Source organism: Chelmon rostratus, chromosome 4, assembly GCF_017976325.1.
Source record: "Chelmon rostratus isolate fCheRos1 chromosome 4, fCheRos1.pri, whole genome shotgun sequence".
Classification (NCBI taxonomy): Eukaryota; Metazoa; Chordata; class Actinopteri; order Chaetodontiformes; family Chaetodontidae; genus Chelmon; species Chelmon rostratus.
In genome coordinates, this window is record NC_055661.1 from 28,281,885 (window position 1) to 28,307,715 (window position 25,831).

General features: G+C 42.6%; 1 protein-coding gene across 1 annotated transcript; it reads left to right on the forward strand.

The window, feature by feature from the left end:
• The first annotated feature begins 88 nt into the window (after window positions 1-88).
• gng12b (guanine nucleotide binding protein (G protein), gamma 12b) lies at window positions 89-24,186 on the forward strand. The gene is made up of 4 exons (XM_041935363.1): window positions 89-223; window positions 5,639-5,701; window positions 23,151-23,271; window positions 23,360-24,186. The coding sequence occupies exons 3-4, from the start codon at window positions 23,179-23,181 to the stop codon at window positions 23,483-23,485; spliced, it is 219 nt and encodes a 72-aa protein (XP_041791297.1). The 5' UTR covers window positions 89-223; window positions 5,639-5,701; window positions 23,151-23,178; the 3' UTR covers window positions 23,486-24,186.
• The last annotated feature ends 1,645 nt before the right edge of the window (window positions 24,187-25,831 follow it).

Genomic DNA, 25,831 nt, shown 5'->3' on the forward strand with positions numbered 1-25,831 from the left:
TGTCTCCTCCACGCAGCGCGCAGAGAAGAGTCCAGCCCCGCGGCTCCTCAGCCCCGCAGCCCGGCAGCCTCCGCGTCTCCTGCCGCTTCACACCAGCACAGCTCACTGTTCATTTTCGGCGTCGTGAAACTTTTCACCGGCACGTTTTAATGACCGGAGCTCCTCTCGCGTTATTTCATGGCTCGACGTTGAAAACTAAACTGCACCGGATCCGCGAGGCCAGGTGAGTATCAGCACAGAGATTACATGAATAATCTTTCAGCACCTGTAACGTGACGTGACTGCGGTGCGCGGACAATAATGCTGCGGTTGAATAAGAGCAGCTGGTGGCCTGTGGCCTCCAGTCGATCACCCGCAACTTCTGTGAACAAGAAGCCGGCAGGATCTGGTGAAAGCACCATGAATGCGTGATTAGTTTCAGTGTTTGTCTGCTTTAAATGGTGGATAAACTCACTCTGTCAGCGTGCTGGTTGGTAAACAGGATACAAGCAGCCTGAATGACAGGTGGCCACACAGAAAGAGGAATAAAGAGGAGGAAACGACCTATTTTCGAGATGTTGGATATCAGAGAGGTTCACAAACAGGTTACCGAATGAATGATGAAGCTCACCTGTTGGTATGAAGCTCACCTGTTGGTGTGAAGCTTTGTTTGAACCACACAGAAGGATTCAAAAGCTCAGGTGGTCCATGGAAACATTTGACCGTCTGGAAAACGCAGTATTTTTATATTTAGGTTGGTGGTTTGGTCTGTTGGAGCAACAGAATGAGAATGACTGACCTGACCACGACCTCCTCCACCTCAGGTTACAGGTGTGCACCAACTCAGTGTTGGATGTTGGTTTGGGGAAACACACTAATGAATTGACAACAAATTGCAACTATTTTGGATCTTTTTCATAGTAACTTTCTCTAATGCATGGATTTACTACTACGTCTTTGTCTTTATAGCAGAAGTAAATTTTGGAAGTTTTGGCAGTTAGGTGTTGGGTATTTTAAAGACATCACCTCTGGCTGTTGTTTACATGTTTTAGACCAAATGAGTGATCGATTTGTTGAGACAATATTCACCAAATTGTGAGAATTAAAATAACCAAAACTACTGACCTGAGATCAGTTACCGTTTTTTTTCTGCTGTTTGCTGGAAGGTGCTTTATAATAACAGTTAGAGCCATATTTTTTTTTAAATCTCTTTGCAGTGCTGTTTTCTGCTGCTTTTTCTTCTACACTGACAAGAAAAGCCTCTGAAGTAGCTGTTTGACTCCATCATAATAATCACTTTTGCCGTCTGAACTGATGTTGCCGTGTGTTTAATTCCACAGCAGGAGCTGGTAACTTGAGTTCAGATGCTCAGAACAACTTTTATTCAGTGGTTTTTACTAGAAAAGTGAAACAGTGGCTTAAATAATAAAGATGTGCATGTTTTTAAAGAATATTTCTCTATGTGGCTTCTGGCAGTGTGACTCCACCTGAGTGGGTTTCTGGTGCTGACGTGGGTTTGGCTGTGCTGCCTGGTGCAGACCTTAGCGAGGTTTAATCTCGTGAGAGCGTCGCCCCCCTCTCCCCCTCTCCCCCCTCCATCCCTCGACTCAAATTCCACGCTCGGCCTCCGGGGAGCTCGTGTGTGCGTCACTGCTCTGGTCACAAAGGCCTTCGGAGACTGATTCCAGTCAACACAGCGTCCAGCCTGAGTTCCTCACAGATGCAGCTTTCCATTTTTAAGTTGATAGTGTGTTTATAAGCACATTAGTGTCCCAGTTATGTTTTTAATCATATTCAGGATGGAACAATAAGATGCATGTTGTGTGGAGGCCAACAGGCAGAGACCGAGCATATCACTGTCTTTTTTAAATCAGAGCAACTCCTTTTGTTTTCATTGACAGTGTAATCGTGTTTCTTTAGAGCTTTAAGCGAGTGTGGTCCTCAAAAGATCCATCAGTTAATTAATTAGTCAATATACAGAAATTAACCAACAACCATTTTGATACTTTTGGGCATTTATCCTTTGAGAAAGTGATGAAAATGATCTTTTCTACCTTCAGATAGGAGGAATTGCTGCTGTTAAGACGACATTTTCTCCAATTAACAATTATCAACAACTTAATCAACAAGTTAATTGATGATTAAAATAACCACTAGTTTCAGCTCTCAGCTTGTGTCCTGTAGTCTACAGTACAGACTGAGATCATTCCTCCATTTAGAATATATTTAACTGCCTCCTAAGTTCACGTGAAATATTTTGTTGCCACAGTAACCAGATGGAGGAGAAAGTCAAAATTCATCACTTCAAAAGTGACAGGTGTTTGCTGGCCATATTCATTTGGTTGTAACTGCCGTGTCACCTGTGTCGATGCACCTGTGTAAGAGACACCGACCAGAAATGCATGAGACTGAACACAATGTACCCAAATTGACCCGATCATAACAAGAGTGCATGTAAATGTTCATACAATGTGGCTTATTCTGCCATCTTTTACAGTTTTTTACAGTGCAGCTTTGCCACAGCTACTTTTAAACACTGAAAAAAGTGTCACACCTTTTCAAACACAGCGTTTTGTTGTAGACTGTCTTTTTTATATATTCCCACATTTTGGGGAATAAAAGCAGAGATCTGTTTGGCTGGGGCAGGATGCTGATGTAAAATAGCTGAGCGCTGCCATGGCAACGTGGCAGTAGCATAGATGAAATTAGTCTTCCATTGCTCTGTCACTGGCTGGGATGACTGCTGGCTGAGGCTTTTTTCTTCCTATCATTACCTTTGATAGTTGATCTCTGACTCAAAGCGCTTTCTGCAGTATTTCTTCTTACGTGAGTTTGGCAGAGAAGTGATTGACAGAATCTGATCTGAAGCTGAAGCAGTATGAATTAAGAGAGCGATGAAATTAGCATTTTGGTTGCATCTAAAAGCTAATTAATGAACTTTTAGAGCACCCCTGACTCACAGTGACCCCTGTCATGTAAGCTGCTTCCCCTTTGATCAGATGGTGCGAGCAGGGAGTTCTGAGTGGCTGTTGCTTCCTGTCCCTGTGACAGGATGCGGGTCATTCCCCCTGCGGAGTGACAAGCAGGCCTGTGTGACAGTAGCCAGGTCACCCTCTGCTGTCATCCTGTGTATGACCCGTCACGGTGCTGCAGTGGGATATTTATAGGCGTGTGCTTTGTGCAGGCGCCACATGATCTGCAGCTCAGCTGAAACAATGACTAACCAGCTCCGGGTCTCTGTGGTGCATCTGTGCAGCACCAGGGGAATGAGTCTCCTAATAAAGCCATTGTCATTAAATGTAATTATCTTCTCTTCATGTCCTCCTCCAGTCGGCCGGTTCCTGTGGGTGAGGTATTCTCTGAAGCGTAATTGGTTGGTTGCATAATTGGTTGGTTGCACTGCATGTATATCTGTCAGTGTGCTTTAATCAAGCTCGACCGATTGAACACGTGACTGCTATAAATAAAAAAAGTCAATTAAATTCACACATTTTAAGTGATTCTGGGCACATCTCACGTCACGTCTCATTTCCACCATAAAAACAGGATATATACTGTAGGTCACGAAGGCAAATACAGCACATTTAAATATTTGTTTTAAGTTAGAAGTAAGCGTTAGCCATGTGCACTCCAATATTAGTGAAGATGGCGTACCTGGTTAAATGTTTTCCCCTTGATATTGTGCATAAAAAGTAATTTTAAATAAACAGATGCACAAATGAGCGAATGACTAATAACTCTAATGATTTAATGAGGAAGCAGAGCAGATCTGCCACTGTGAGTGTTACCTGAGAGGAGAGGTGTTATCGTGTTGATGACACCACAGGTAGTGAGCCTTTAGATAAGTATGTGTTGCCGTATCTACGGCTCAGATTTGTAAATACTCATTATGTGAAGCTTTAAAATGATGTCATGCTCTTTATTATATGGTGTCTAGTTCCCGTTAGGCTTCATTATTGTTTATACTGACCCGAAACTCACAACAGCCTCCGCCACCTGCGCTGATACTGGACATACGGTAAATTATAAACTAGACAAGGAAGTAAGAGGTTGCTTAGCAACTGGAACACAGCAGGTAATAAAACATCTTTGGTTTCAACATTGTACAGTGACAGATGTCTGAGTGTTGGTTTACCAGGTCAGCAGTTGCTCTCAGTGTGTTCTGGTAATGTTTTCTGTCTAACAGACCTTCAGGTAATGTTCTGCAAACATTTGAGGGTGAAATTTCATTGGCTGAACAACAACTTGCTTCAGCTCTGCTCATGTTCACGGCTTTGCTTCAGGTTGAAATAGTTGAGACACAGCAGCTTTTCTCATATTCTCACACATGCTAACACGAGCAGAGTCCAAGCTGTTGTTTGCAGTGAAGCTATAACTAACTCCAGCTACTACAGCTTGTTCACTCAGCACAGTGTTGCAGCCCAGTGTGGCTTTAAAGTAACACCTCTTGACTTTAAAGACTCAGAATCAGTATTTTTTAGACTATTTAATGTTCAGGTATATTTCCACATATAGTTAAAAATGGACTTTTTTAAGCAGGTTCCTTTGTTTTGAATTTTGGTGGATGATGAAGCTTTTATTTCCGTTTTAAATTACAAATTGTGCCTTTTAGGAATTGCTGGAAAAAAGCTGAATGACTCGTGAAAGGCGTCACAGTTCCACTCAGATCTGTGAAGCGTTTTAGCACCTTTCCGCTCATTGTTTTAGTTTTTATCTGACTTGGTTTCCTCTCACTGCTCTCCAGCTTCAAGCCACAGGTGGTTGTTTTTCAGTAAAGAAGCTCTGACTAACCCACTGAATGGCATTTAGCAGCTGCACAGCAAACAGGAGAGTAAATATTAGACTTACATTTGCCACATGGCCCAAAGCGAGACTTCAAATAAATGCTAATGTTGCAAACAAGTTTGCTGGAACAACTTTTACAAGGCGATAATAAGCCGGTATTCTGTTTCTGCTTCTGCTGCTGCCCCCTGGTGGCCACACATGTATCATCACTGCTTTAATAAATTGCCAGTATCAAACAGCCTCTCATTACTTCCTGACCCCGAGGTCATCACAGTCAAAGATATATTTTCTGACAACCCATCTTTGCTAATTCTCATTAATATATATAAGAGACTGTTTGATGAATTAGGCCTTTAAATGAAAGATGAATTTTAAAAAAAGCAAGTAAACAGTAGAAAGAAACTAAAGTGTATGGTCTGTCTGCTCTTTAACTCACCCCCACCACCAAACCCCAACTCCACTTGTTGCACAGAGACTGACCAGGACTGGCCATCTAACTGGTTTCACTGGAATGTGGTAATGAATACAAATGGAGCAGAAGCTAGAGGATCTTCACCCGCAACAGACTTAGCATGCCAGAGCTCTGCGTTTTCCCGACACGATGAGGAAGCTGGGGCTGGTATTCATCACACTGAGGGGCCTCATGCTCTCACGGTTTTGTTTGCCCTCTGTTGAGAGGACTAAGAATAAAGAGTTTCCTACAGTCCCACTAATCTGTCAGTGTTTGCGATTAAGCTTAAAAAACAGTGAAATGTGTCTCCATCGCCTCTCCACTCGTGCTGGCGGGAGAGTCTTGACTCCCTGGTGTTGAAAACTCACTCATGTTTGACTGTTTGGTTTGCTGTCACGGCTGTTCCTTTGCTTTTCTTTCCAGATTTATGCTGGTCACACAGACGGGGAATCCACTACGTGCTGGCTGAGATCTTTTCCCACACAGGTCAGTGTCTCCTCCTGTTTGGGTGAACTGTTGCCAGGCAGCCTTTACTGTAATTGAGAGAAGGCTCAGGTAGCAAACATTGCTTCACCAGTCTCTCCATTATTAATCACACGCTGTCATATCTCCACTCAGACTTTATGACCTGCCGGTGAGGTGCTGCCCTCTGCTGATGGAAACACACTCGTTTCTTTGTACGGCAGTGATGGTCTGACACATAAATACTATTGGATGCATTATGGGAAATGTATGCTCCTGACTTGTTGGGCTTGATCCATGTGTGGGATTCTGAACCCTCTTTTTTCAGTTTGTCTGTTGTTAGCTTCCCAAAACTACTAATTAATTCTAAGAATTGTTGCTCTGAACATTTTGTTTTTACTAATTGATCATATTTGTAGCACAGAGTCTTTATTTTTCCATGTTTTTTTCTTGGGTCCAGTTGAAGATGCTGTAGATAACACGTTTTATGTTTTATAACTGACATTATTTAAAATTAATATGAATAATTTGTTTCTTGCCCTGGAAGCCGATAATGACCAAAGTGTAAATGAGGATCTGGTCTTTTAATGATCTTTTTAAATGCATTTAGCCCACAGCACTGTGTTCATTAGGCATGAATGAGATATCAGCTGTGTTATACTGCAAAAATCTACTGATGAAATACAGTTTCACACCCGTCTTAAACGTGTCCATCAGCAGACGATGCTGCTCACGCTGAAGTAACTCTTCTCTGTGTTCTGTGCTAATGCATTTCCTCCACATGATGGCAGTATTAGGCAGTCTATTCTCTTCATTCCGCAGGTTTAAGATAACTCTTCATCTTTGCACTGCACAGCTGACTGCACTGAATGGTTGGACAAATCATACCTTTGATTTATCTGTGAACAAGAGAGTCGTCTGCATGTTGAGCAGAACTCGATGTTACTTAAGATTGTCGTCTGCTTCTTTTTGCAGTTGTCTGTGGTGGCTCATCACTGCACTGTAGTAGATTTCTGAGGGTGACTTTGAGCTCTGTTTAACTGTAGCTGTGATATTAAATAAATTGATTGATTGATTGATTGAGAAAAATAACCAGCTGATTGATTCAAAATGATAATAATCATTATTCTTGCAGCCATTATAAAATATTTGAAAAGCAGGCTCACCTCAACTAACTGCAAGAAAAAAAATACTTCTTTAACATTAATGCATGAGTGTTAATAATGCAATAATATACTACAGTACAGAGCCATTTCTCTGCACTGAGCACTCTTACTTTTGATACTTGCATTTGCATTTTTTTCATAATGCTTTCGTGCTTTTGATGGATGAATTGAAGAATTTGCATACTGAACACTTCTACAGTGTCATCTGTAGAAGGTCGGTCACTGAACATGCCAGGAACAGGTGAAGTGATTCATGAAACTGATTTTAGGTCAGCAGAAAGGATCGTCTTTTAAAATGCAGCTTCACAGAGACAGCTTGGCTAACTTAGAATTAAACGAGAGAGTCGGTATGCAGGTGTTAAACAAAGGCTCTTTTTGCCAGTGTGCAGGTGTGTTGCTAAGTGTCTGCAGGGCATCATCTTTTCTGCACAGCCGTCAGAAACAGAAACCTGCCCTCTGTTAACGGACCCGACACTGATGCTGCGGGTCGGCGGCTTGTTTTTGCTGGCAAATAATGAAACTAACCCTGATTGTAATGATCGTGACAAGCCAGCGAAGTCTCGGGCACGCTGTGTACTGAAATGTCAGGCTCAATGAAAGTTTTGGGCTGGGTGAAACTTAAGCTTTTGACTTCCAGGGTGTGTGTTTATACGTGTAGGAGGAGGTTTACACATTTACTGCATTATTGTCGCACCCAAGGGAGATGCTAGGCCTCTTCAGGCATGTCTTCCATCCTGTTTCATAAGCATCTGCTCATATATGGGCATCTTCCTTCCTTCTGCTCGGTTGCACTACGTCCGCTTCCTGAACAACCCCCCACCCCCCTCCTGTCTAATTCCCACTCCCCCCCAGTCACACACATACACACTCCTACTCATGTTGGTTAGCTTTGGGCAGAGGCGGGAGTGTCTCTTCCCTGTGCAGGAAGTGCTGTGGTTAATACTCATTTGATCACCGGTTCCGATGGCTTGCATCCATGACAGCAAGCCAGCGCTGGTTGTGTTGTTTCTGGTGGGTGCAGGCTCCATCTGTAACCGAATGTTAAGATTGTTGGAAAAAGCTCATCTGTCTGCACTTGAAGCTGTATATCGCTCTCATGCCACACGTGTCACGCTTCAGTTTTTTTGTGGAAGTGGAAGAAAAATCCTGTTTGATCTGTGCGAGACAGAATACATCCAGAGCCCTTTGTTCCCATGTGCGATGTCCTTGGCAGCTTTCTTCTGTTCTCAGGAACCACATTGTAGCCTGAGTTGCTCATGAAAATAAATCTTAGACTTCCAGAGATTTACATTCTTAATGTTATTTATGTACGTGCGCCTCTAACTCTGGGATTTCAAACCGGGATCGGTGTGCACTGGGTGGCCTCCAAGTGCCCTGGATGCATGCAGATACCACTCGAGATTAGCTGTCCTATCTGCACAGCTATAATGGAGACACATGTTGTCTTTGAAGTAGGACAAACAGCCTCATCAGGTTTTTGCCACAGGGCACACAGAGTATCACCAGAGTGCAGCTGAGGCTCCTTCAGCCACTGAACCTTTTTCTTGTTCACCTGGAAAAATATTTACAATGTAAACCATATGCTTTAGATTAATACTAAAAATGCAGTGTTATGGAGCTCATTGGCACACAAGCGTTTCCCGTGTGATGTGCTTCGTGGGAAGAAAACAAAATGTCAGTCCTGGCCAACATTGTTCCTACACAAAACCATTAGCGTGAATGAATTATTGCTGCAGTTTCGGATGTGTAATTACCATGGCCCCCTCCTTGTTGCCTCCTTGTGACATATTATCAGCCCACTCATCAACTAGGTCACTGCAGATCCCGTTTCCATGGATAGAATTTTCACACAACTGCCTGCCAGGTGCCGACTTCACCTCTGTCAGTGGAGGGAATTGCAAGCGGGGTTGCATGTATGTGGACTGTTTTTAGCCATGCTAGCGTCATGTCTCCAGGCATGTGCATTGGTTGGTCCACTACTTTGGTCCAAACTGAAATATCTCAACTATTAGATGAACTGAAATTAAATTTTTGCACAAGCGTTTGTGGTCCTCAGACGATAAGCCCTAATGACTTTGATTATTTTTTTATATTCCTCTAGCACCACCATAAAGTTGACGTTTGACATGTCATGTTCCCTGCAGGATGAAATGCAACAGCTTTAGGGATCCCTTTATTTTTCATCTAGCGCCATCATCAGGTCCAAATGTCAATGAATCTAATACATTGTTTTATGACTGAATACCTGCAGAGCCATTCCCATCGGCTTCATCGCTGCTTCGTGTTTAGTGCTAAATCGTTTATGCTAACATGCTAAAACGCCAAACTGTAATTGTGAACATGTTATACATGATTTCTGATAAACATCAGCATGTTAGCATTTCCCTTGTGAGCATGTTAGCAATGATGTAATTGCCCCATAGTACAACCTCACAGAGCCACCAGCATGGCTGTAGACTTTAAACTTGTATCATTTATTTGTCATTCTGCATGCTGATGCAGATAAGGTGTTTTACATTTTTAAGGAGATTCACTTCAAATGCTACACACTTACAGTAAAGTTTAAAGTAATCTTGCAGGATCTTCATCTTAATCTGAATAGTTATTGCCTTTTCTACCTTTATTGCTTGGAGATTTTAATGGGAAAATAGAAATCAACAGATATTTTGTTCTTGACACTTGAGAAATCAGATATACCACAAGAACAATGCATTCCAGTTTCACAAAATTAGCAGCCAGTTATAATTATTCAAGATGGATGCATGCAAGGAGGATTCAAATTAAATGGGTCAAAAAGACAGCTGTAAAATTTGCATGGCAGATTAAACATGCAAATACTGCATGAACAGAATAAGACAGTGAACAGAAAATGAAAGTGAAAGTTTGTGTAGTTAAGGAGGCTCATGTAATCAGTGTATGGTGGTGAAGTTCTGCAAAATGAGAAAGGACCAGATCTGACTTTCTTGGGGATCTTGTGCATGTTCAGTTCGGACCACTGTGCAGAGACTCCAGCATTAACGGGGGTGACATGGTGCAAGGTAAAAAGTGTATGTCCTCTCGTTTGCATCCACTCATGCACACAGGCACACGTTTAGCATTTAGTTTTGTGCAGAATGCTCAGTGGCAGATGACGACTTGTGATACTGACCGTCGTTATGAAAGAAATGTACATTTGCAAAGAAGGAATGCTGCAAGTTAGATGTGTATTGATTGTGATCCAAATGTCTGCATGCATGGTCAGGACTTCACAGCTTTCATGTCAGCTGTCTCTGTTTCTCAAGTGCCACATGTTCTGACCTGCTTTGTCACTGAACAGCCTTTCTCATGACAAAGCCACCAGAGCAGGGTTTGACAATGAAAGGTACACTCAACACATTTGAATACACATTATCACACTGCAGTAAATCATTTACATGAGTGAGAACATTTATGCTGTTAGGAGGTCACAATGACCCGGACAAGTCTGAAAAGGGAGAGTGTGTAATTTAATGCATTGATAACCTCCATATTATCCAAAACGAGGAGCTCGTCTACCCAAAGCAAAGCTCTGCTTGAGCTCAGTTAACAATGACCTACATGATATGATATTCAAACCTAGTCTGGTGCAGAGTTCAAATGATGACTGAACCGTTTCGCTCGTGCATTCTGGAGTATTATAATGCTGTATTCATTCAAAGCACCGACCAGGATCTCACAGGGAAAGTATGTGCGGGCCGGTTGCAGCGGTTTGTTTTCAGAACAGTGTAACTCCAATGGAACGCGGCTCCAATGCCGAGCAGCATACCACCCTGTTTCGCCCCTAATGAACATCAATCAAAGGCACATTCTTACAGCGGCACAGACCACCAAGTGTATACTCGCAAGGCAATGCAATTAAAAGCAACTTATTTCTGGGCTGGAAAATATTTCCTTTGCCACTGTCTGGTGGAGGAAAATGTTTTAGAGAAAAAAAATCAAAGCAGGAAAGAGCAGCTTGTAGAAAAGAATCCCAGGCATGTAACCAGTGGCTGGCAGATTTTCTGGGCAGGGTGACATCCCGACTGCTACTTGGTGTTCCTCTCTTAACTGCCAGACCCTTATGTTTGTTAACTGGAGGCCGACATTCCCTGGACGGCTCCCGCAGGAAAGATCGGGGTGGAATTCTCGTCTGGCAGACACGTGGCACAGGAGCGTCTCAAAGTGGACGCAGCCACACATAGACAGATAAAGTGAGCCGTGTGGACTGTTTATTGTCAAGACCCTGCGGTCATGATTAGAGGGTTTTTAGCAGCAGATGTACTGTTGCTATGCAGAAGACCCTCTCTGCATCAGCATGTAGAGTGACACCAGATTTAGTGTGCAGCCATGCTAGTGCCTCTGTGAGGCTATGCTTTGATGTAATTGCTAATGTCAGCAATGCTAACATACCGATGTTGGGAGGGGTGATCCCGGCTGATTTGATGCTGCTAGCATGTCTGAAATACATCATATTTTATAATTTTATCACTTTTTTTGTCTGTAAAATCTTAACCTACAAATTAACTGGTAATAATAGCTGTAGTATAAGTTTAAGATGTATCTCTGTCTAAAAGGAAGTATGCAGTTGAACTTGCAGGAGCAACTAAATCCACAGTTATGCCCCTAAAAAAGTTCATACCAGCAGTTGGACAATTAATGCATTTTCTAAATGTGCCCCTGAAACAAGTGATTGCATTCAGCAGGAGAAACTTTCCTGTGTGCCCTCTCTAAAAACGTGCACTGTGTCTGCAGTGACCCTTGTGCACAGCTGGGTGAGGTGGATGTTTGGGATTCTTTCTTAGTTAATAATACCTGTTTGATTGCTCTCAGTGTCTCATCACATGCAAACTCTCTGGTAACGTGTATGACCAAAGGGCAGATTACTAATGCATCAGGACTGCAGGCTTGCAATCGGGTGGCTTCCGGACAGAGATGTCATGAGACAAAAGCAGCTGCCACTTGTGGAGCCTCTCTAAAAGGACACTTCGGACATGGTGTCCACCGCAGCGCCTCTTACGTCCACAGCCCTCTCCCCCGCCTCCCCCACGGCTGCTCATTATGTGCAGTTTAGTGCTCACTCAGCTCTGGGGTGCTCCAAAGTTCACAGGAAGGAGAAGAGAGGGGGAGGTGGAAGAGTCGTTCCTGTCGCTGAGGTCAGAAGGCTGTGTTTTTTTTCCCAGCCCTCCCTTCATTCTGCCTCTCTCTCTCTGCCTTTTGTTCGTCATGATAAGCAGTCAGGTGGCAGCAGTGAAGAAGCCTCCCAATCACCTACCACCACCTTCCCTCAGTGCTGGGCATGTGCTGATTAGATCAGCCTGTTTAACTGCACCAGCCACTTTCATTTCCATGCATTTCCAGTCTCTTCTGTTCATGCTGTATGTTTCTATCTAATCTCCCATGCAAGCTTTTACAGCTGTCTACTTTTTGATCCATTTAGAGTTTTTTTTTTTTAATCCCTTGCTATATTAGACTCTTGCATGCATAAATAGACCAGATATTATGCAACCATATCTGGTTGCTAGTTTTGTGAAGCTGGAATGCATTGATCCTGGCAGTTCCTTAATTGTTTTATCCACAAACCAAACTTCTGACAGTTTATATTTTCCCATTAAAAATCTCCAGCAATAGAGGTAGAGAAGGCAGTAATCACTCAGATTTGGGTGAAAACCCTACAAGTTGCTGTAAGAGTGTAGCATTCAAAGTGTGTTTCAAAAACCCTGTTAAAATATGAAATATCAGTTTTCAGCCTTGAATGAACTCCAGTGTAGTCTTTGCATCTTAAAGTACATGAGTGTCCTAAGTTGAAGATGAATGTATTCTAATTAAAGTTTCATGTCGAACTTCATAACAAAGCTCAGTGTCAAGGTCGTCCGAACAGAATTTAGCTAAATCCAGCAACATTTTTGATGATGAATTATATTTTATCCTGAAAATATATATAAAATATAAAATGTGCAAAATCAAAATGGTAAAAACATTTTGGAGTCTTTGTTTCAGGTGTCTGATTAGTGTCACTGATGTTGTCAGCATTTGTACAGTCGTCCTTGCAGCCATGCATGGAAAGTAATCAGTTATTCTGCAGCTTCTTTGCTTGTTAAAATCAAGTCTATGAAATGGTTATTGTTTCTGAATCTTCTTGGATAACAGTGTTGGAAACATGCTGCAGGAGAAATTATTTTGATATAAAAGCACTAAGATTTGTAGGAAAACTTTGCACCGAGCAGTCAGTACGATGCTGAATAAACCTTCCCTTGAGACAGAATCAATAAAAGAATGTGGAAAAACCTTAGCATGCATGTCAAATGAGTGTGTGTGTGTGTGTGTTTAGGGGGCTGGGGGAGGGCTGTGTCTTAGTTAGACATGCATGTGTATGGAAGTGGGGAAAAGGTGAGGACTCGGTGAGGAGTGAAGGCATGAAACCGTCAGCTTTTTCTGTAACGGAACGTCTGAGGGGGAAGAGTCGCTGATGTTTATCCTTAAGCAACAGACCGTGTCAGAGAAGCGTGTTGGCCTCTCGGATTGATATCAGTTCTCCACACAGCACTGTTTGCATCCCATGATACTGATTTTGAAGCTCGATGTGAAGCAAGCAGAACGTGATCAGCGTGTGTTGCAGCTTTAGGTGGAATGAGAGGAATTTTCTGCAGCCCGTTTTACATTCCCACGTAGTACAGAGGGCTGATTTTCATGCACAGAGTGCACCTTGTTTTGCAAAATGCACCAATTTCTGTTACTTCAATGACTGGCAGGGCGGTGCATTTAGCTGGAGTGTAAATGCTGGATTATTGTAACAATGAGAGCTGTGACTTGGTTGTTTGGTGCCATGTGAGAGCGGCAGGCTAAAGGTGGTGTGAGAATGAGGGCCTGTGGGTTTACTGAATTCCTATCCAGTGAGTGGAGCATTGGTTTCTGTCTAGACAAAGCTCAGTTGTCGGGGAGACCCATGCAGATCCAGGACTGCCCCGGGCTCCAGGAAGTATTGGTGGGAGAGAGTGGGCTTTTTTTTTTTTCCTCCCTGCTCACTTTTCCCTCCTCGGGGGATTTCAACGAATGCAGTCAACTGCTGAGAGTGGGTTTTTGTTGGTGGTGGGAGTTTTTCTCCCATGATAGGGTGGAGACAGCTCAGTGCATTTGTGCAGAGATATCAATAAAAATCTCGCGCTTTCATGTCTCCCACTCGGCAGGAAATAACAGCCTGACCCACCTTGCACACAAGCCATTCACAGTCACAGATGCACACGCTGCAACACGCACACGCTCGGCTGTGTAGGATACAATGCTGCATCCATCAAATTTGTGACTTTTTACCTGACACGAACCACAAAAGCAGTTCCCGAGCGGTCGGTCGGAGGAGCCACTCTGTATGGCTCTATTGTCTTAGAGTGTCTGTGTACAGCAAGATAAGGCAAAGACAAGCGGCGTGACGGCTCCCACAGCGACGGCTCATGGAGCAGACAGGCCTGACTAAGGGCTCATTAACTGTTAGGCTCAGCTGAGCCCTGAGGGCTCTTTCTCGGAGCCGTGTGTGCTGTTGCACCAGAGCCCAGACAGTTTCTCCTCTTCAGAAGATTTGTAGTGATGACAGCAGAGTTATTAGGTGCTTCCAATACGTGAGTGAAGATGAAACGGTCTGGAAAAGGACAGATGTATCACAGCAGACCCCTGCTCCAAAGTTCTTCATGCTAGTTTTTTAATGATTTCTTGTGTTGTGATCGTCGTATGACCATTGGAGAGTGTTATCGAGCAGTGGGAGTATTAGCGATAGTCGTATGTCATCCTTGTCCTTATGGTTAACAGTTTGAGTCGGACCTTCCTGCCAGACCTGTATCATCAACATTTCAAAACACTCACAGTTTCCTTATGTTTAGGCACCAAAACTTCTTGGTTAGGCGTAGGAGAAGATCGTAGGTTGGGTTTAAAAATGTCTCTGATAATCCAGAATTACCTCGATGTGTAGTGTCCACGTTGCATTTGCGACACGTTTAATGGAGCTGATCCATCGCTGCCGTCCTAGTCAATGCATGCACTTCCACCAGGTGCGTTCTGTCTCCGTTTCAGAAGCGGCTCTCCGCTCTGCTTCGTGGAAAATACATGCAGAGTCTATTTTTGACAGACCAATCAGATCAGATCAATCTGCACAGAACAGATTGAGCGAGACAGGAAGTCAGACACAGGAACAGTGGAGAGAATCCAGTAGATTTTCAAAATAAAGCACCCTGTACAGACTGCCGATGGTACATAAACAATAAACACAATTAAAACAGACAAAAAAGAAACTATGAGGCTGACTCACCTGTGTTAGAAGCACAAAAATTAAGGAAAAATGGCCAACTCAGCAAAATCTGAGGAAGTCAAGCAGGCAAAACGCTCTGCTTCTGAAACACGATCTGTGGGGTTTGTAATGGAGACGTGCCCGGTACAATCTCAGAATGTTACGTAACTTAAGTACGTTACACAAGTTGAACTGGCAATAGACAAGTTTTTCTGTTTAACACATCATTAGGAAGTAAATGTCGATTGCAATGACTACAGAAGAATATCATTACTCTAAATTAGGATACATTGTTAAGGAAGCATGACCATCTGTGCAGAATTCAGTGTCAATCCATGAAGTAGATGATGAGAAATTTCACAGGGGAAGTGAAAACTTTGACCTTCTAGTGGCGCTAGTGGAAAAGTCAGGGGATCATCAAAGATATTAGGATCAATCATGTGAGGACCATGGATGTCTCCCACCAGTGCTGATATTACAGTCTGGACCAAAATAGTAGACCAGCTGACGAACAGACCAACATTTCCATAATGTCAAAGAGCATATGCTGCTAGCATGGCTAGAAACATGATAGCATCTATTTGGTTTTAAAATAACAAAAACAAAAACAAACATGGTTGCAGAAGACATCTGCTTCCAAGCTCTTTTTACTACACTTGTCCAAAGTGATTTTCCCACATGCAACAGGTTTGCATGATCACCCCCCGCCCACATTCATCTGTATGACAGCATTTCTTTATTAATAGAAGCAGCTGGTGGCACAATGCATTGCATCTGGCCTTCCAGATTTAGCTCCAGACATGGTGGAGCGTTTTCTTTGTGTCAGCCGCTCATTTCTGCTCCCTCTTTCTGCCAAACCAAAGCAATATCTCCCAAAGCCAAATCTACGGTTTTCTGGAAAACCATCAGAGCAGAGCAGCAGAGAAACTGAGCACATGCATGATGATGTGTAGTAGAAGAAAGCAGAACCTGGTTCAGGGCCTTTTAGCTACTTGTCTTCCACTGACTTTGCAGGGCATGAAAGAAAAGTTGCAAGAACTTCAAAGAGAGCCCTAATCCATGCATGTTATTCACTCTACCTCACTGTAGGGTGTCTATGAAGGGCCATAGATGAACTTATTTCTCAGGGAATCAGAGGCACATTGCTCAAAGCTTTGAACTTTCAAACGCCCTGTGTGAGTGTGCAGCCTGTGTGACTGGACCCACACACACAAACACACACTCAAAGGAACCTGTTTTTCTGCACATGGGGCCCAGGTGGGAAGAAAAGACAGGATGACAGAAACTGGAGTGAGAATCTGTTGTCCTACAGCTGACCTCACCCTCGGCAAAGGTGTTGCGTGCCGCTGCAGAGCTCAGGTGAAAGGTGTACAGTGGAGGGAGAAACCTGCGGCCTGTGACTCAACAGCTTGGAAGCTTCATATCCTGTTTTAGTCGGCAGCGTCAACAACAACGCCCTCTGTGTTTCTTTTCATGTCGGCTCACTTCAGAAAGTAGCCCTTCAAGCCTGTCACCATCAAAGCTCGTAATCGATGATGTTCCTGCACAGATTGGAACGTTACAGCATTAGTCATGCAGTTTGTCTTCACCAGAACTCAGAAGCGACGCTGTGTGTTTGTTTCTCTTTGGGAGGCCTCTGTCTCTTTCCTCTGCACGCCTGACTGGACAGTCTGGCTCCCAGATAGCATCAGGCTGTCTGAGATTAGCGCTCATGAGGGCGCAGTTAAACTTGTAAAAGCCCTGCACTCCTGGCCCGGTGCCTCTGTTCTACACAATGCCAAACAGCAATTGTGAGTGTGGCACAATACTGATAGCCTGTCTGCATTGTCACCGTGCCTCTCAAATGTGCCTAAGCCTCGGAGCTTATTGTAGAGGCAGCCACAGATCCTGGTCCAGGAGCGGACCGTGGAGCCTGCCGGCCTTGTTGCCAGGCACTTTAGCAGTGCAGCGGGCAGATAATGGAGCTGCTCAGTGTCCCATGGCCCAACATTTTTGGAAGTGGACAGCTGATAACTAATCATTTAGGCTGCAGCGCTTCGCCTGCCTTCTGTTTATCAGCCTCTGAATAACACCTCTGTAATCTGTGAGCAGAGTGCACCTTGGCTTGTTTGCGCTGTCTTTTATTACACTAAATGTAATAAAAGAAAGGAGTCATTGAAGTTGATGAGGTGAGGAAATATGTCATATATAACTCCATGTAACGATATAACTCAGCACAGTACAGAACATTTATAGGTGCACATTTCTTCAAGTCTGTCGTAAAACATCACTCACGTGTCCATATGTTCATTGAAATAGTTTCTCTTTCCTGTATTTGTTCCTGCTCAGTTCTTGTTCAAAAATGCATTCTAACATCTAATCTGATCTGACAATTTCTTATATTAATTGATCAATTATTTATTCTAAAACATCAGAAAGTAGAGCTGAAGGGGACGTTTTCAAATAGCTTGTTTTGTCCAACAAACTGTCCAAACCTGGAAAAATATTCATTTTGAAATTATCTAAATTTTTGCTGTAGGTTGTGCTGAAATTATGTTGATGAATTGATTAATCATTTGACAGAAAATAATGATGACAGCTGATAACCATCTGTTGATGAAGACCACAAAATGCTGCTGAAAGCAATGAACAAGCAGTCAGAAGGCATCTAATTGTGTTGAGCTTTCCTCACTGTCTTCTCTCATTTTATAGATTTGATAATTATCTAATTAATCGCTAATGAAAGTAATTGTTAGATTCAGTTTTGCCAGATGTCATGTATTACAGCATTGCATCAGCAGCAATATTTTCTTATTGACTTTGACAAACTTTGCACAGTATCGCCCAGAGAGATGCATGCATGCCTGCACAGACTGGATGAGTATTGTCCCACTGTTTAGCACACAAGTGCACATTTAGCCCCGTTATGCTGTTCTGATTTGAATCTGGTGTAAGTATTAGTGTATTTGCTCAGGCAGCAGATCCAAGCTGAGTAGAGTCTCACACCACAGGCCCAGAGCTGCTGTCATAAACTGTGCAGAACCTCTCTGTTGGCGCTGTGGGAGCCCACCTGTGCAAAGCCCCACAGCCACATCAAAGAAATCGCTCTGCTTGAAGACTTCAAATATATTTTATCAATGCTTTCAGTGTGCCACATGTTTACATTCAGCACACGTAAGTACACATGCTGGATGCAGACATGCATGCCACAGCTGAAGGCATTGCAGACATTCTTTTGGCTGGAGGGATTTTAAAGGCTTAGTCTACATACAAAGAATTACATACCCTGCAGTAACAAATGTCCCTGCTTGTCTGTTTTACTGCATTTAAAACTTGTGCATTTGTTTGAGTTCTTCATTCTAAAATGAAACGATATGGCAATCAGGCAATAGCTAAAAACATATGTTTTGTTTATGTGGCTTCAGAATTTGCTTTAAGCTAAGTGTTCACAGATTGAGATGTCACATATATTGTTGTAGTGGATTTCACTTATCAAACATTAAAGCGATAAGTACAAAATCTTGGGAAATAGGCTGAATTGCTTCCTTGCTGAGAGTTAGATGAGAAGACTGATGAATGTCATGTCTGCTTGCTGCATACAGGAGACAGTTAGCTTAGCTTTTCAACCTGGAGACAGTGGAAAACAGCTAGACTCGCTCATAACTCCGGAACAGTTTGGTTTTTATAGGAATTAAACAAATGAGGTAAAATGTGTTAACTTGTGAGCCTCGGAGCTGCTGGTTGGCAGATTTTTTAAAAACTTTGGATAGAACCAAGTTAGCTGTTTCCCTTTGCATCCAGTCTGTATGCTAAGCTAACTGGCTGCAGCTTCACATGTAGTATCCAGACATGAGAGCATCACCTCATACTAATCTCACAGTGAGAGCTGCACAGTGTTTTAAATGAATGAGAACAAACAAATTAGCAGTGAACATTTCCATAACTCAATGTTTGTCTATAGATGGAATATCAGTTGATCAGGTCATTAAAATCAAATTACTGGATGTTAAATTAGATCATTTACTGTGTTGGTCTGATCAGATTGATCTCATTGTCTCCACGATGGGAACGGACACTGCAGTGTCAAGGAAATGTTCTGTATATGTTCCATCTCCTGTTGTGATTGATGTTGTTTGGTCAGGCGTGGACTTCTGCCCAGTCAAGTGCTGCCGATCTAAAAAACTTCACACTGCACAGAACAGAGAACTATGGAGGCCAGATTAAAATCCTGAAACACCACACATAGTTTGTAAAAGACTAGCGTACACAGTTTTTTTTTTGTTGTGAATATAATGCACATCAAGTGGCCTTTTCTTGTTTTATTGATACTGTTGGTTTTTAAAATCTGTATTTTTATTGTTATTTTTTTCGTGTGGACCCCTGGAAGAGTAGCGACTACTGTGTGGAAGCTATCCAGATAAAGAATAAAGAGTATAATAATAACAACTAATTACTGGTGATGAGGCCCATTAGAAGCAGATATAGTCTGTGAGAATGTTATAATCCCTCAGAAGCAGCAGGGTTACTGTAAAACTGGCCACCACATTTCCCTGAAACAGAGGATTACTTGAAATTCAGCACATTTGAGGCCGAGGACCTCACTGGATCAGACAGCTCCTTGAGCAGAGCTGCACAGCAGAGTCTGTGTGCGCGGACACGGGGGGGATGAACCAGTCCTGATGCAAGCGTGTGTTTTAAACTCGTTCACCTCTGCTACACTGACTACTGCAGACAACGTGCCACATCTGGCACTGCTGGCCTGAGGGGAAGACTCTCCGCAGGCCTGTTCTGTGGCTACTGGTGGAATATCTGTGGCAGCTTTATTTCCACTGATCAACTTTTTTTACTTATTGGTCTCACTCATTTATTTTCTTACATCAATTCTAGTAAAAGTTGCAAGATGAACATATATGCATGTATATATCCTGTTTGTGGCAACTTGAAATGTTAGTAGGCTGTAATTGCATGAAGTCAAATGAGTTGTTTCACTGCACTTTTTATCATCCAGGTACAGCAGGGCAGGTATGGATGAATGCACAAGACTGTGCCCACATTGCGTTGTGATTACATTTTAAATGCAATGCAGCAACAGTGTGTATGCAAGCAAATGTGACAAGCTGGAGAAAATGAGTTCAAAGGAAAGAAACTGCAGGCACAAGTTGAGCGATTGAATTCAATAAAATGTATCTTTAGCATTGCGTCTTAAAAATGTAATGACAGCTGTAAGTGTGGCCTTGCAGTGTGTGTCAGCTCTGATCAGATGCTGTCAGGTTGCTTGTCAACATCCGTGTCACTTTCAAGACAACAGTGCAACCACAGACGCAACAATGGAGCAGTAAAACAGAACACTTAGCCTTGTTAAAGTCTTTTACAGCTCATTATGCCTCAAGTGCCTCGTTCCAAGCTTTTAGAGCTCTATGGTAGCTGCTGGCGTCACACGGCATTGTGACGGATGCTGGGGGTGAAGACCAGCCCCCCTGTGATGCAGCTCTCCCTTTCCCGGTGTCCACTCATCATGCTGGGCCGGTGCAGCTGTGTTGACAAGAGAGCCACAAGTGTTAAGTTCCCTGGAACAGTGAGTGCACAGGTCAAGAAAGCAGAACGGACGAAAGCAGCTTGTGGACCGTTCTGAAAAAGTGCAACTGCTGTTCAAGCGTCATGCTTTCTTTAGGAAAGCCTCAGTCGGCCCTCAGCAGCCGTGTTTTCTGCTTCCTGGTCGCCAGCCTGTGTGTGTAGCTTCTATTTTTAAAGCCTCCACCGCATATTTTATCATTTATACTTTAGAGGGTAACTGGCGATACTGCTTCCTGTGGAGGAAGCGGAAGGGAGTGTGTGGGGGGATTAAAGGGATGCATGGTCTTGTCTTCCTTCTGTAGTCGGTTCTGTAGTCCATGTTTCATCCCCCTTCTGTTCTGTGTCCCCCTCCTCTGTAATATCCTGCACCAAAGCACAGAGCATACATTAACCACGCCACATGTCAAAGATTATTTTTGTCAGCCCCACTGAGCCACTTTCTGCTGTGTTTCCTTTATTTGTTCAAGGAACAAGAGCTGCAAGTTATCAGTGTTGAATAATTGTTGGGTACACAGAGAAATTCTCATTTATTACTCAACACCATATGTATCCGCGTTCCAGTATAACGTGAACACATCGTGTTCTTCTTGCACGAGAACCTGTTCCTGCTTCTTAGAAGTCATGTTTGTGTAGATAAGAAGTTGCAACTGTGCAGCCTCTCCTCCAAGTGAGAGGCAGTGACGTAATGAGCCGGTAAAAGCAAAGCATTGTATCCTGGAAGTGGGAATTGTGAAACAGGAGTTCGTTAGGTTGGGCCACAACTTTTACGCACATTGACTCACTTCCAGATTAAGTCAACTGTCACTTCTGGAAAGTTGCACAGCTGTAGACATCAGAAATTTGTGCAGTAATATTTTAGTAATTCCTCTTCTTATAATTTCTGCAATGTTGTGCAAAGCTACTTATTCATTAACCTGCAACCTAAGATGAACTGTGAACAGTTTTTTTTTTATTTTCGGCAGTGTCAGACAGTCAGTCAGACCGTCAGTCCAGCACTTTGACTGAACAAATATTAGCTGGGTTACAATGAAATTTTGTCATTCATGCTCCCAGATGATAAATCCTGTTGACTTAAGCGATTAAGAGTTTTCCTCTGGTGTCTGGTTTTCACTCATAATGTGAAATTTCTGAAAATGTTCTAGATCGACTGGAACAAAATGTGATGCAGACACTCATGTCCCCGACAGGATGATTCATTTGGTGATGCACTTCATCTTGCACCATCATCATATCAAAATCCTAATCACCCCAGTTCTTATGGGATACCTAAACTTAGCAAATGTTAGCATGCAAACATGTTTAGCTAAGGTTGTGACAATGGTAAACATTGTCAGCTAAACATTAGCATGTTAGACTTGTCATTGTGAGCATGTTGGCATGCTGATGTTAGTATTTAGGTCAAAGCACCACTGTGTTAGAGTGCTTCACAGAGCTGCTAGCATGGCTGTAGAGTCCTTTAATAGCTCTAAGTTCTAAATGTGCATGGAAAAATCAGCCTACATGTAAAAGTGCCGTGATTCTACCATCATAAGAGTGCTGATGTCAGTGATCTCAGAAGCTGCCCTCATATATTAAGCTTTCCCGTCCTCACAACCGTGTGCCCGTATTGATTCACTGAACATGCTACAGCCTTGACGTTTTGGTTTTTGCCTGCAGTTGCACAAATAACAGCAATGTTGTGTTTCCCTCTCTCTGTATTGGCCTCTCAAAAGCATGTGATGCTATCAATCATAAATAAACTCTTCAGCAAACTCGGGTCAATAGGTTTTATGCAATGTTACACTCACTTGGTTTCATGCTCATGTTAAAGGGAGGCTGCAGTGGTTGGTGGTGCCAAATCAAGCCTCCTTCTATCAGTTATGGGGTACCTCAGGGGTCTATCCCTGTGCCCCTAACTATTTACGTTATACATTCACTTTATTCTTTCTAACTTTAACTTTAACTAACTTTAACTTCCCCGGTTCTACTCCAACCGAAGCTTTTACTTGGTCAGTTTCTTGAGCTTTATAGCTAACAGCAAATGTTCTCAATACAAACTTAGCTAAAAATAATTATCTCATGATATTCATCTCTACTTTACTTTTGAGGCTTCCAAACTCTCACATCTCTCATAAATATCTTGTAACTGATTGATAGAATCCAATATTTACTTAAATATCCTCTATGTGCCACAAACCTTGGCAGAATTGGTACTTGGTATTTTAAATAAGATTAATTGCAAACAGCTTTCAAGACCAGATATGAGACCAGCATCAAATCCAAGAAAGCCAATTTAGTTTGTGTGTTGACTTTGTACAGTATAAAGACAGCGATGGTCTCAGCAGTGTTTTTTGCAGCAGCTTTTTTAATCCCACAGGAACAACTTGCTGCCTGGAATCATTTGAATAGATTAATTACACTTGGCTTCTTATGAGCAAATGCCAACTGCATCTCTACACTAATTAATGAAAGTACAGTAAGTATAGTTTTTTTTTCCCTAATCTAGGTTTGAGCACAGCCGTCCAAAGACTGCCATGTCATCAAAAATGCAGAGCTCCAGTAGCATCGCTCAGGCCAGGCGGACGGTGCAGCAGCTGAGGATAGAGGCCAGCATTGACAGGATAAAGGTGCCTTTGTATTCATAGCCATTCACACCAGTCTGAGTGTTCGACTGCATGTATGCACAGGTAGACCAGTGTGTCTTTGTCTTTGCAGGTGTCCAAGGCTTCGTCAGACCTGATGCGCTACTGCGGAGAACATGCGAAGAATGACCCGCTGCTGATGGGCATCCCCGCTTCAGAAAACCCTTTCAAGGACAAGAAGCCTTGCACTGTTCTGTAGGGGAACACCTGAACTCTTGCTGCTTTCCTTTCGACTCTTACGTGGAAAAAAGCTGATAGTAATACTGTTCACACCTTATCTTAAGGCCAGTGGTCCCCTCCTAACCTTTTCTCATGCCTGCAGCAGTTCAAGGAACGAATTCCTCTTTGCCTTGCAGTCAGATAGCAGTTACACCAAAGAACAGGCAGAAGTGTGAAGCCGTGGCCTCGGATCAAAGCTTTAGCTCAAACAAAGGTGAGTTAAAGTTCGTACAAAGGTTCCGTGCTGGCTTTTGTTTCTCTGCATTGTTATCTGACAAGATGTAGAAAGCCCGAGACTCGTCCTGAAAGGAGCTGTACCATGAATGGGAGACGTCCTGCCTCTCTAATTATCACAGCGTCCATAAACGAGCCTCCTCAATCGTTGGTCCAATCAGATTCAGATCAGGCTTGCTTCAGGAAACAGTTGTTATAGTTTTTGTGCTCCTGATAACGACCGCCCGAGTAATGATGATGAGAAAACTGTGCCGTCCATCACATGAAGACGGGTGGAAAGAGTGGGGGGTCCTTTGCCACTGGTGCACGTCACCTGCTGTATATGTCTTAACATAGAGAAATCAAGTTTAAATTGTCCTGACATGGATAATTTAATCCCTCCAGAGAGAAACAGTTCAGCTCAAGTGTTGATTGGATTTTTATTTTTAAGATATTGAGAATTTGTTCCCTCAGTTTTAGGACGTAATGTAGTTTTTTTTTTTTTTTTTTTTTTTTTACATCGTCGGCCCACATGTTTGGTATAATTGACACTGAATTTTATTACCTACTTCAGTTGAGTCCAATGCAAAGTGTAAGTAAACTTTCAGGACCAGAGGGTGAATTCTCTTGACCAAACAGTGTAGATTCCTGTTTTTTTTTTTTTTTTTTTGTACTCCTTGTTTGCATTTGCCTTAAAAATGATTGCAAATCTTTCAGTCCAAATTTCTCTTAAGATGAAACGTACGGATCAAAGCACCAGTATGAACTTTTAAGATCGCTGTACGTTGTGCATGACCCCTTTTGCATGATTATATGAAGAAATATTGATTATGAGGCCATCACTGCTGAAAACAGGATTCAAGACCAATCTGTGCCATTTTATCAGACCTATGTACTCAATGTCATTATTAGACTGTCAGTGTCCCAAAATACTTACACTTATACCTAGATATTGTTTTGCAGTTTTCTGAAGTCTGTCTGCAGAGCTGAGGCGTACAGTTGACTGTTATACTCTTGAGTTTGAATCATTCCATGTTTACAACTGCTCTAAAACTTAGATTTTATTATGAGGACATATGACCGGCAGCGTGTTGCTTTGACTTTATGTCTCTTGTCTGTTGGTGCTCATGCAAAACAAAAGCAACTTATTTGCAAGTTCACCAGCCAGGGCCTTAAAACTGAAGTGATCCGGCTTCAACCTCTGGAATACCTTTTAGTCACATAAGTGCTGTCGTCTAATACTGTGAATAAGAACGGCCCTTAGGTGAAGGGAGTCTTACTATAGGCTTTTAGCTCCATGTACGACATCATATTGCAAAATGACTCATGTTCAATAATGAATTGCGTATCTCATACGTCCATAAATATTGTAGCGCGTTCTGTATGTCCATGAACCACAGTATGAGCTTGCTTTTAACTGTTTAATGTGCTTCACAGGATTGACCTGTTTCAGTCGAACCTCTACTTCTGTTTTGCGACATTAATTCAACTTCTTGAATTAAAACTGAATGTGTTGTTTGGGTTAATGGTGCATTTGGTTGATTTTTACTAGTGAACATGATTGTGTGTTTTTACTTCAAACTTGTTTGTGGTTTCTCTCACCTGGTGAGTGCAGGTAACAACTTGCTGTGCATCATACTCTGCCTTTACCTGTGTGTGGTAAATGCAAATAAAACTACACCAAAATAGTCATTTATATGTATTTTTTTCCAACTAAAGATTAAAAGAAAAAAAACTAAACAAGTAAATGAGTAATATGAATGGGGTCACCCGTGGTGACACCTGTTTTATCACACCTGTGCACTTCCGCTTCGCTATCTGGAGTCTTTTAGCATCCTCATGCCTTTGTATTGGTTCATTCTCACCACTTTCATTTACAAACAAACTGTGTTTTACAGTTTCCTGAAGTGTTCCTGAGTCCAGGTATTAATCCCCTTTATCCAATCACGTGTTGACAAAGTGTTGAACCTCGCTCCATCCTCACTGTGAACCACTGAGCCTTTCAATCATGATACTATCACCTGTTAGCAATCAACCTGTTTACCTGTGGAATGATCCAAACAGGTGTTTTTGGAGCGTTCCACATCTTTCCCAGTCTTTAGTTGCTCCTGTC

Excerpts from the sequence above, each read along its gene's own strand:
- gng12b (XM_041935363.1), top strand. The coding sequence starts at position 23,179 with ATGTCATCAAAAATGCAGAGCTCCAGTAGCATCGCTCAGGCCAGGCGG. Across the intron at positions 23,272-23,359 it reads CCAGCATTGACAGGATAAAG|GTGTCCAAGGCTTCGTCAGA; the intron begins GTGCCTTTGTAT and ends TTGTCTTTGCAG.